The sequence below is a fragment of the Rhincodon typus genome, chromosome 1 (assembly GCF_021869965.1).
Source record: "Rhincodon typus isolate 14 chromosome 1, sRhiTyp1.1, whole genome shotgun sequence".
NCBI classification, from domain to species: Eukaryota; Metazoa; Chordata; class Chondrichthyes; order Orectolobiformes; family Rhincodontidae; genus Rhincodon; species Rhincodon typus.
In genome coordinates, this window is record NC_063332.1 from 11,898,124 (window position 1) to 11,911,012 (window position 12,889).

General features: G+C 43.4%; 1 protein-coding gene across 1 annotated transcript in view; it reads right to left on the reverse strand.

Annotated features, from left to right (window-relative positions):
• Window positions 1-357: 357 nt before the first annotated feature.
• The window catches only part of LOC109938410 (5-hydroxytryptamine receptor 7-like), a 40,758-nt gene continuing 28,226 nt past the window's right edge, over window positions 358-12,889 (reverse strand). Inside the window, exon 2 of the mRNA XM_048602492.1 lies at window positions 358-1,129. Within this exon, the coding sequence (XP_048458449.1) occupies window positions 358-1,129 (772 nt within the window). The remainder of the gene's footprint in view (window positions 1,130-12,889) is intronic.

The window sequence follows — 12,889 nt, forward strand, 5'->3', positions numbered from 1 at the left end:
AGCTCCACATTTTCCTTCCGCCTTGTGATCAGTCCTTCTCCTTAGAGTCCTGATTGCACTTCTCCTCAATCCTTAGATGCCTTTTTGGTGCAATTACACTTTCTTGACTGTCACCCAGTTCAATTCACTTGGCCTATTTTTGATGTATAAACATTGCCTCGGCTTTCTCGATGCCTGACATTGCTTGGATGACTAATGGGATTAACAGCTGTTTCATTCTGTACAGGTCTGCCTCAATAGGGGATCAAATATTTCATAATGTCTCCCGGAGACACATCTCATCCTGACTTTGTTTCCAAGTATGCTCCTTCTTGGGCTGGCTACTAAATCCCTACGGTGCAAAGATTGGGGTTGAAATTACAATATGCAATCGTGTCTCTCAGTGGCCTTGAGAGCCTCGTGCATGCTGGCCGCTGAAAGCCTCCTGTTGATGTTTCTGTACTTGCAACGCAACAGACTCCAGAAAGTAGTCCTCAGGTCTCGGTTGAAAAAGGCGTAGATGAGTGGGTTGATGAGGGAGTTGGTGTATCCCAACCACAGCAACGTTCTCTCCAACCTCAGGGGCATGCAACTGCATTCGATCCCACAAATGAAGGGCCGAGCGGCAGAGAGCAGGAAGAAAGGCAGCCAGCAGAACGTGAAAGCTCCGACTATGATTCCCAGGGTCCGGGCAGCCTTTTGCTCCCTCTTGAAGATAGAAATGTTCTTGCGGTCGTGCCTGAGGAGCTTAGATAAGGTGGCACACTCCTCTGCAGCCTTGAACCTCTTGGTGGCATGGTGGGCTCGAATATCCTCCTCCATGTTGTAGACTCCATCCTGCTCAAATTGATGAGGGATGTTCATGAATTTGTGCTTTTCTGCACTTACTTTAGCAGCTTTGTATATCCGGTAATACATAATTAGCATGACGGTCATGGGAATATAAAAAGCCACTCCCGTGGAATAGACAGTGTAGCCAAAGTCCTGGCTGATGAGACACATCCGGTCCACCGTGACATTTTTGGCCCAACCAAACAATGGCGGTAGTGTTATGGATGCTGAAAGGAGCCAAACTGTGATCACCATCTTGGCCATTGATCTCCCGTTCTGTCTCACCGGGTATGTCAAAGGGCGTGTTATTCCCAAGTACCTGAAACACACAATCAGAGAAATGTATTCAGCTATTCTAACTGCTCTTTATACACGGTAATGTAAAACAGAAGCTGGTGCACATTTCTCACTCTCACTCGTTAAGTCATGTACTCATCACTTTTGTATTGATACCATTCTTTGACGCGTGATGTCATTAAACAATAGAGTTTGATTAATACAACAGGCACTCAGCCACAAAGTTCATTGAACTGTTTGCCTCCAAACTGGATTATCGCTTTTCACCTTGCACTCATCAGGACTTCTCCCAAGAATGCAAATTCAAGGAGAAAAATCATCATTCGAACAGAGTAGAGTGCTGACTGGTTGGCAAGTGGGCACTGATTGGTAGAGACTTTGCTATGGAGCATGCACCCAAAAATGGTGATTCATAGCTAATAGAAAGCCTTTGTTAAATTTTAAACCTGATTGGACAGAGAAATGAAACTGCAAATGGCTGTTATCTACTTTGTTGAGTTGGAAAAGGCATTGATTGGCAGATTGTGGAAAGTGTAGTCCTACAAGAGTCTATGCTGTTCCCTGAATGTTTTACAATTTGCATCAGTGACTTAAATAAGTGGATCAAAGGAATGGCAGCTAAATTCATTGCAGTCACCAAGAATGATAGGAAAACATATACAAAAAGGCACAAGGAGGCTGCACACACATATATAGGTTGAGTGAGTGGGTTAAAATCTAGCAGATTGAGTATCATGTGGGTAAATGTGAGTTTTGCTTTTACATTAGCCAGAAGAATGGACGAGCAGAGTGTTACTGAAATGAAGAATGGTCGCAGAATGCAGATATGCACAGGGCCTTAGGTGTTCTGATGCATGAGTCACAAGAAGTTAGTACGTGCAGTGCATAATTAAGAGGCTGATGGGATGCTATCATTTATTACAAGAATCGAACATAAAAATAAGATGCTCTGATTCAATTATACATTACGCTGGTGAGACCACATACAGTCATAGAGTCATAGAGCTGTACAGCATGGAAACAGACCCTTCGGTCCAACTTGTCCATGCTGACCAGACATCCAAAATTAATTTAGTCTTATTTGCTAGCATTTGACACATATCCCTCTAAACCCTTCCTATTCATATACCCGTTTAGATGGCTTTAAATATTGTAATTGTACCAGCCTCTACCATTTCCTCTGGCAGCTCATTCCATACACACTATCCTCTGTGTGAAAATATTGGTTCCTTAGGTCCATTTTAAATCTACTTCCCTCTCACCTTAAACCTATTCCCTCTAGTTCTAGACTCCCTCACCCCAGGAAAAAGAGCTTGTCTATTTACCCTATCCATGCACCTCATGATTTTATAAACCTCAATAAGGTCAGCCCTCAGCCTCTGACGCTCCATGGAAAATAGCTCTGCCTATTCAGCCTCTCCCTATAGCTCAAACCCTTCAAACCCAGCCAAATCCTTGTAAATCTTTTCTGAATGTTTTCAAGTTTCACAACATCCTTCCTATAACAGGGAGACCAGAACTGAACGCAGTATTCCAAAAGTGACCTAACTAATGCCCTGTACAGTTACAACATGACCTCCCAACTCCTATACTCAGTACACTGACCAATAAAAGCAAACATACCAAACACCTTCTTCACTATCCTGTCTACCTGTGACTCCACTTTCAAGGAACTATGAACCTGCACTTCAAGGTCTCTTTGTTCAGCAACACTCCCCAGGATCTTACCGAACTGTAAACTGGGAGAGGGGAGTGTCCAGCAGGTTCTGGGTGTCCTTGTGCACCAGTCACTGAAGGTAAGTATGCAGGTGGAGCAGGCGGTAAAGAAGACAAATGTATATTGGTCTTCATTGCGAGTGGTTTCATGTGTAGGATCAGGGATGTGTTGTTGCAGTTATACAGGGCCTTGGTGAGACCACCTAGAATACTGCATGCAGTTTTGGTCTTCTTTTCTGAGGAAGGGTGCTCTTCCTCTCATGGGTGTGCAGCAAAGGTTTACCAGGCTGATTCCAGGGATAGAGCGACTGACATATGTAGAGAGATTGACTCGGTTGGGATTGTTTTTGCTGGAGTTCGGATAAATGAGACCTCATAGAGACATATAAAATTCTAACAGGACTGGACAGGGTAGATGCAGGGAGGATGTTCCTGATGGTGGGTCTGTCCAGAACCAGGGGTCACAGTATGCGGATTCGGGGTAGACCATTTAGGATGGAGATGAGGAAACATTTTTTCACCCAAAGAGTGGTGAGCCTGTGGAATTCATTACCACAGGAAGGAGTTGATGCCAAAACATTGATGTATTCAAGAGGGGATTAGATATAGAACTTGGGGGCGAATGGGTTCATGGGGAGAAAGCAGGATTAGGCTATTGAGTTGGACGATCAGCCACGACCTTGAAGAATGGTGGAGTAGGCCCAAAGAAGCTATCAAAATCTGCTTTCATAATAACAATTTTAATGGCAACTTCATCTTTTAGTGCTGTCACTGACCATCAGTTTCAAGAGTTTCAAGATGGATGCAATGTCTTTGTTTAATATCTCAGACTTCGTATTTATTTCAATTGTCCTCAAACACTTTACAAAGATTCAATCTGGTCTTTGATAGTCCTGTCACTGAATATAGCAGATAAAAGCTTCTGACGTTACTATCCTCTTTTCCATTAACCTTTCAGTTGATTTAATAGCAGTCTTGGTTTTCTTTGACTGTTCATGGTTTTGGATTTTTATTCCCCTGGCTGTCATTTGCTTTCATTCCAAGGAAACATTTTCTTTTTTATCCTTATTTGTCATAATACATGACTTATCAGTCACATTGGCTTATTTTCTCCATGATTGCTTCAGTTGTCATTTGTATTCTACACTTTAATGTGAGAAATCTTTACTCAGAGAGTAGTAAGGGCGTGGAATGCCCTGCCTGCAAAAGTAGTAGACTCGCCAACTTTAAGGGCATTTAAATGGTCATTGGATAAACATATGGATGATAATGGAATAGTTTAGGTTAGATGGGCTTCAGATTGGTTTCACAGGTCAGTGCAACATCGAGGGCCGAAGGGCCCGTACTGCGCTGTAATGTTCAATGTTCTATATTCTATGTTCTAACAGTCTTTCCAATTTGGGTGGGTGTGACTATAACTATGAGAATTTAACTATCAAATATCAGTGCCCACATTGTCCACCAAGTAGCCTTTCATAAGCATAAGCATAAGCATAAACTGGAGAGGGTTCAAAAAATATTTATCAGGATGTTACCAGGAATGGAAGGTTTGAGTTCTAAGGACAGGTTTGATAGGCCAGGACATTTTTCACTGGAGAGTAGGAGGTTGAGGGGTGACCCTATAAAAGCTTATAAAATCATGAGAGGTATAGATGAGGTGAATGGCAGGTGTTGTTTCCGTAGCGTCAGGGAATTTCAAGGCTAGGGGACATATTTTGAAGGTGAGAGGAGAAAGATTTAAAAAAGACATGAGGGGCAATCCTTTTACACACAGAGTGGCTTGTGAGTGGAATGAACTTCCAGAGGAAGTGGTGGATGCAAGTATAGATGTAACATTTAAAAGACATATGGATAAGAGAGGTTTTGGAGGGATATGGGCCGAGCACAGGCAGGTGGGACTAGTTTAGTTTGAGATTATGATCGGTATGGACTGGTTGGACTGAAGGGTCTGTTTCCGTGCTGTATGACTCTATGACAAGCCATATACACAACTATCTCTGTTGCTATATTTTAGATTATGTTAAGACATCCTAAATCATTTTAAATTCTGAGGGCTGTTCCTTCAGTATAGGATTGAATTCACCTTCAAATATAATCAGAGTCACAGCTTTTTTAAAAAAAATGTTCTTGGGATGTGGACATTGCTGTTTCCCATCCAAATCATGCATTAAACAGTCAACTATGTTCTCAAGGTGCATGGAGAAGGCAGATTTCCTTCCTTCACAGACATTTGTGAACCAGACGGGTTTTTATAACTATTGACAGTGGTTACATGGCCTCCAGTAAACTACTTGTTCATTCCAGATTTTTGAATTGAAATTTCATTCAAATTTCACCATTTATCATGGTGGGAATGAAACCTATCTCCTTGGAACATTATCCCGGGGTTCAAAGTCTACTTAGAAAGGTGTGGTTCCTTTATTTTCTTAAGCATAAAGTCAAGTCAACTGGGTTGTTTCTGCACTTTGTGCAATCACTGTGTTCTGTGTAAACACCAATGTGGTTACGTCAAAAATTGTGATTCTAGGTCCAACAATTTCAAAGACCTTTTCCAACATCAATTGTAATAGTTTGATTAAAATTTTTAAAAAATGTGGGTTAGCTATGGGAAATGTGGGGTTACAGAGATAGGGCTGGGTTTGTGTGGGAGGGTCAGTGCGGAGTCAATGGGCCGAATGGGCTGCTTTCACACTGTAGGGATTCTGTGAACATGCATGGGTATCTATCATGTGAAACTGCATGATTCCCGACAACATGTTCCTACGTGCAGTTTCAAATAAAATGGCTTTATCTATGCCAATCATGAAACACACAGGTGAACTTTGACCTTTAGAGTAAATTCCAAAAGCAATAGCAAGCTCTTTTATAAATTCTCCCCATTTTCATTTGTATTAATATCCAAGGAAGAGCCATAAAATGAGTGACTAATCTAACATTTTGTTCTGAAAAGGCTGCTCTATCTGCAGCACACTTGAAACAGCTTCTTGTTGTGAAGCATTATAAAACTAACGAGGCTAGAAATTATGATGGCTTATAACAACAACTTGCATTTTTATAGTGACTTTAATGTGGTAAAACATCCAAAGCCATTTAGTGCTGTCAATAAAAGTACCCTGGCACCAAGCCACAGGAACAAGGTGTCAGGGAAGGCAGATGATTGGTCAAATAGGTAGGTTTTGGGAGAAAGTGATAGAGAGGTCATAGAGTTTTTACAGCACAGAAAGAGGCTGTTTGGCCCATCATGTCTGTGCCTGTCATTAAGGATCCATCTACTCTAATCCCATTCTTTCCCAGGTCTTGGGAGAGAATTCCAAAGCTTCGGGACAAAGCAGTTGAGAGCATGACTCCCAACCAAGGATTGACCCCGAGTCTGAACAAGGACTTCCAGATTTTCAGGGCACTTTTTACAGTCAAATGTTTGCTGAGATCATCTCAGCTGTAATTTTCAAGAAAAAAAGTAAGATAATGCAAACGATGGAAACATGAAATAGGAACAGAAACTGCGGAAATATTCCCTGGTTATAATTTTGTCAGTGAATAGGAAACTGTTTTGACTGGCCTTGAACGCCATGGGAAACCATGCCTCCTCTGCGTGTGGGACTTCCAGCTGCATTGTCAGGCTACCTGGCAATTAACTTCAGGATGGCAGCTGGTACTGCCAACTAACTGGAGTACCAGCACCTCGACAGTCTCAGAAGTACCGCCAGGAACAACGCTGCTGCCTCACAGCACCAGGGACCCAGGTTCGATTCCAGCCTTAGGTGACTGAATGTGCGGAGTTGGTACATTCTCCCCCAGTCTGCATGGGTTTCCTCCGGGTGCTCCAGTTTCCTCCCAAGTGCAAAGATGTGCAGTTTAGATGGATTGGCCATGCTAAATTGCCCACAGTGTGGAGGGAGGTTTCGGTTCGGTGGATTAGCCGTGGGAAATGCAGGGTTACAGGGATAAGGTAGGGGTGTGAGTCTGGGTGGGATGCTTTTCAAACAGTCAGTGCGGACTTTTTGGGCCAAATGGCCTGTTTCCACACTGTTGGGATTCTATTTTAGGGATTACTGTTAGCATTGCATCTGGAGCAGAACGTATCATTAGGGCAGGCCACCTTTCCAATGAGGTGCGAGGGGATTTTGGGGGGAGTGGACGGGTGGAGGTGCTGGGCCCTGAGTTGGGAGTTCAGGAGGCTGGCAGGGGCATCAGGATGGTTGACAAGAGTCAATTGCCCCCTTCTGTTATCTCCACCAGAGGAACCGGTTTTCTCAAATCACCCTGCATCCTAAACATCTCAGATAGATCACGCCTAATAGAGTCATAGCTATAGAGGCCTGCAGCATGGAGACAGGCCCTTTGGCCCAAACTGGCTGATGCTGACCAAAATGCCCATCCACATTAACCCCATTTCCCTGCACATGGCTCATATCCTTCTAAACCTTTCCCATGCATGCATTCGTCCAAATGTCTTTTAAAACATTTCTTCTGCACTCTTCCCAGTTTAATAACATCCTTCCTATAGCATTGCAACTGAACACAATACTCCAAGTTTGGCCACACCAATGTCCTGTACAACTGCAACATAACTTCCCAACTTCTGTACTCACTGCCCTGACTGATGAAGGCCAGTGTACCAAAAGCCTTCTTCACTGCCCTGTCTACCTGTGACTCCATTTCAGAGAACCGTGCACCTGAACTCCAAAGTTCCACTATAGTCCTGAAGGTCCGACCATTGACCATGAAACTCCTACCTTGATTTGGCTTTCCAAAATGCAACAGCTCACACTTATCTATATTAAACTCCATTTGCTATTTCTCAACGAGCTGATCAAAATCCTGTTGCAATTTCTCATAACCTTCCTCACTGTCCACGATACCACCTATTTTAGTGTCATCCACAAAAGTACTAATCATACCTTGTATATTCTCATCCAAATCATTGATATAGATAACAAACAGCAATGGGCCTAGTACTGACCCCTGAGGCACACCATTAGTCACAGGCCTCCAGTCAGACAAGCATCCTTCCACTATTACCCTCTGCTTCCTACCATCTCTCCAATTGTGTATCCAGTTTGCCAGCTCTCCCTGGATTCCATGCGATCTAATCTTCCAGGGCAGCCTACTATGTGGAACCTTATCAAAGGCCTTACTGAAATCCATATAGACTACGTCTACTGCCCTGCTCTCCTCAACCTTCCTTGTCACTTCATCAAAGAACTCTAACAAATTTGTGAGGCTGAGTACTCTTCATCACACCCTGTCTTTCCAAATGCATGTATGTCTTATCTCTCAGAATTTACTCAAGTAACTTACCTACCACAGATATCAGGCTTACTTGTCGATAGTTCCCAATTTTTCTTTGCAGCCCTCTTGAATAAGGGCACAACATTTGCTTTCCTCTAGTCTTCTGGGACCTCACCTGTGGCTAACAATGATGCAAATATATCAGCCAGGGCTCCCGCAATTTCTTCCCTAAACTCTTGCAGGGTTCTTGGATATATCTGGTCAGGACCAAGAAACTTATTCACCTTCGTACATTCTAATACTGCCAATACCTTTTCTACTGTGATATGAGCTGTCCCCAAGACATTGCCAATAACTTCCCCAAGTTCCCAAGTCTTCGTGTCTTTCTCCACAGTAAACACAGGGGAGAAATATTCAGTGAGGACCTTGCCCTTCTCCTGTAGTTCCACACATACATGTCCACTTTCCTGAACGCATTTAACAAATTCCACCCCATCTAAGCCCTTAACACTATGGCAGTCCCAATCTATTTTAGGAAAATTAAAACCCCGCACAATGATAACCCTATTGCTCCTGCAAATTTCCCCAATCTCTCTGCATATTTGTTCCCCTTATTCCTGTTGACTATTTGGGGGCCCATAGTACACACCAATGATGTCACCATCCCCTTCTTATTTCGTAGCTCCACCTACAATGATCCGTCAGTTATTTCATCTCTGACTACTGTTGTGATACTCCCCTTAATCAAAAATGGAACACCCCAACCCCTCCCCTCTTTCCTCCACCTCTGTCCCACCTGTACCCTGGCATGTTAAGCTGCCAGTCCTACCCCTCCCTTAGCCATGTTTCTGTAATGGCTATAATATCCCAGCCCCACCTATCTATCCATGCCCTGAGTTCATTGGTCTTGCCTGTCAGCCCTCTTGTATTGAAATAGATGCAACTTAATCTAAAAAGCATTCCTCGCTCTCTGTCCTATTCCAGCCTGACCTGTCTCTTCAGCTTGTTATTTCTGATTACTGTATCTCCTTCCAGCCTAGCACTTGCCTCCTTGCTGTTTAGGATCCCAACCCCCTGCCAATCTAGTTGAAACCCTCCCTTGCAGCACTAGCAAATCCACCCGCCTGGATATTGGTTCCCTTCCAGTTCAGGTGCAACATGTTCCTCTTGAACATGTCGCCACTGCCCCAGAAAAGATCCCAATGATCCCAGAATCTGAATTCCTGTCCCCGCACCAATTCTTTAGCCACGCATTCATCTGCCATATTCTCCTGTTCTTAACCTCACTAGCACATGGCACTGAAAGTAATACAGAGATTCCTCATTTTTAACTTTTTTCCTAGGTCTCTATATTCACTCCGCAGGACCTCATCCCTATCTATACCTATGTCATTTGTGCCAACGTGCACAACGACTTCTGGCTGCTCACCCTCCCCCTTTGGAAAGCAGCACATCTTCCTGGATTCCCATTTGTGGTCACAGAATCTCCTGTCTGTCCCCCTAACTATCAAGTCTCATTTCACTGAGGTCCTGTTTACCTCTACCTTTGCCCGCTGTACCCCAGAGCCAGTCGTGGTGCCACTGACCTGGCTACTGCTGCTTTCCCTTGAACGTTCATCCCCCTCAACAGTATCCAAAATGGTATACTTGTTTTGGAGGGGAATGGCTACAGGGGCTCCTGAACTCTCTGCCTACTCCCTTTCGTGGTGGTCACCCAGCTACTCTGTGCCTGCACCTCGAATGTGACCACCTCACTAAAACTCTTATCTATGATGCACTCAGCATCTCGGATGATCCTGAGTGCATCCATCTCCAGCTCCCTAACAAAGTCACCCAGAAGCTGCAGCTGGGTACACATCCCACATGTGTAGTTATCAGGGAAGATGGAAGTCTCCCGGAACTCCCACATCCTGCAGAAGGAGCATGCTACTGCCCCTAACTACCATATCAAATGCTCTAAGACTAAAGAGGAAAGTTAAAAGGACTTTACCTGAGGTTACTGGTACCTTTTGCTGAGCCGCTGTTCACCAAAGTCTCTCAAGCAGCGCCTCAAGTCTCACTCTGCAACCAACAAAATTTCAATAGCATGTCTCTTTCCCTGCCCCCTGATTTTTAGTAAGAGATAGAAGGAGAGAGACAAACATTACAGTGATGTAATATTTGGGGCTTAAACACTCCTTGATACCAGGCCCACGGCAATCTGCTCTTCAGTGCAGGTTACTGCTTCCAGACTCTAACGTATGCACAGGAATGATGCCACTCCCTCCCAGTCACCCTCTGCTGGATGCTCTTTCTCCTGCTTATCATGGGGGCTGTTGCCATATATTCTGCTGTTCAGTGTAGGTGACTTCTTCCAGGCTCTAATTTTTGCACTGGAGTGATGCCACTCCCTCTGAGTTGCCCTCTGCTGGGTGCTCTTCCCCCTCCTGATCACAGGGGGCTGTTGCCAGACAATCTGCTTCTTCAAACTTCCACACTCGATTGAATACAAGCACGTTCTACCACTTTCAGAATTTTCTCATTCCCATTCACAGAATAAAAGAACATCACAACAGGAGACCAATCAAGCCTGTACTGACAAAGTGTCAAATACAACTGTCAGGAGGACATGTCAAAAGCACTTCTTTGAGAGCTGTCAAGCTGTCAGCGCATTTAACACTCTTGGCTATATAACCACTGAAAAATGCCTAGACTCAAGCCTCAAAAAAAGATTGCTTGTTATTTCATGGTCTGACACAGACTTGAGAGTTTCCACTACTGGATAATTAATGTACAACCAATTTCACAACTATCTATTATTACAGTAGGACACCCGCAATTTCTCAATCCGATTGACAGCTATAAGTGGAAAATAGGCTCTTTCATGTGGGACCATGAATGCTCATTGGTACACAGGACTAGGAAAAGGGCAGATTTTAGGGGTCTAACAGTTGAACAGAGGCAGGTGGATTGGAAGCAGTGGGTACAAAAGTGGATGAAAAATGGAAGAATTTCAAAAGAGAGATGGCTAGGGTGGAAACAAGGTACATACCCATGAGAAATAAATACAGGGTATCCAAAGATAGACTACCTGGGATCGCCGATGATAATGATGGCCTCTATGACTAAGAACATTGATGAGAAAATAAGGAAGAGAAAGGAGGTATATGATGTATACCAAAATAATAACAACAATACACATCAGGAAGAGTATCTCAACTGCTGGAGGTGAGCATTACTCAGATTGTAGACAGGTTGACATTGGTATTCCCAAGAGATTGATAATGGAACTGTTCCTTTTTATGATTCATATAAATGATTTGGAGATAGGTGGTGAGGGCAAATCTCTAAATTTGCAATGATTATAAGCTCGGGACAATAGTGAATTGTGAGGATGATGCCGAGTGACTTCAGACAGATATTGGTAATTTGGCCAAATGGGCAGCATCTGGCAGATGAATCTCAGTGCAGGGAAATGCGAGGCAATGCATTGTCGTAGAAGAAACATGCAGAGACAAAACAGGTTCAATGGTACAACTTTTGAGTGGAGTACAGGAGCAAAAAGATCTTGGCGTTCAAATGAATAATTCTCTGAAGGTGGCCAGTCAAGTTGAAACCATTATTAACAAGGCTTTTAGGATTCTTGGGTTTATAAATAGAGACATTGAGCACAAAAGCCAGGAAATGATGTTACACCTCGACAAATCGTTGGTTAGACCTCATTTGGAGTAGTATGTTCGGTTCTGGGCATTTTTATTTAAGGAAGGATGTTAAAGCCTTGGAGAGATTTCGAAAAAAAATTATAAGAAAGGTACCAGGGATGAGGGAGTTTAGATACAAGGAAAGGTGAGGGAAAATTGGGCTTATTTTGCTTGGAGCAGAGAAGATTAAGAGGTGACCTTATTGTGATGTCCAAAATTATGAACAATTTTGACAGGGTAAAGAAGGATATTCGGCTTCTACTAGTTGATATATCAGTTACTAAGGGTCACAATTTCAAGATTGTCAGCAAGAGAGTTAGGAGTGAGATGAGGAGAAACGTCTTTACTCAGAGCTGTTCGGATTTGGAATGCACTGCCTGGGAGAATGGTGGAGATAGATTCCATAGGAGGTTTTAAAAGAGACCTCGATATATATTTGAAAATGATGAATTTAGAAATTTACAGGGAAAGGGCTGGAGAATGGGACCAGTTGGGTGGATCTTTTGGGAGCCGGTACAGTCACAATGGGTCAAATGGCCTCCTTCTGTGATTCCATATCTATCAACTGATAATGTTCCTGTTAGAGTGAAAGGAAAGACTTGTAAGAGTAGAAAACAATTGATGATTAAAGATATTGAGGTTCTGGTCAAGAATAAGAAAGAGTCATATATTAGATATACATAACTGGGATGAAATGAATCTCTTGAAGAGTATAAAGGGTATAAGGGTATCCTTAAGAAGGAAATCAAGAGGGCAAAAAAGGGATATGAGGTAGCTTTGGCAGATAAGGTTAAAGATAATCCAAAGACATGCTACAAGGGGCTTTGAGATGGGCACATGAACAAGCAAGCAATGGATGGGTATGGGCCAGGAGCAGGCAGGTGGACTTATTTAGTTTAGGATTATGTTCAGCATGGACTGGTTGGATCGAAGGGTCTGTTTCTGTGCTGTATGACTCTATGACTCTCAGTATATTAAGAGCAAACGAGCAACTAGGGGGAGAATAGAGATAACAAGATGTAGAGCTGGATGAACACAGCAGGCCAGGCAGCATCAGAGGAGCAGGAAAGCTGACGTTTCGGGTCTGGACCCTTCTTCAGAAACCCAAAACGTCAGCTTTCCTGCTCCTCTGATGCTGCCTGGCCTGCTGTGTT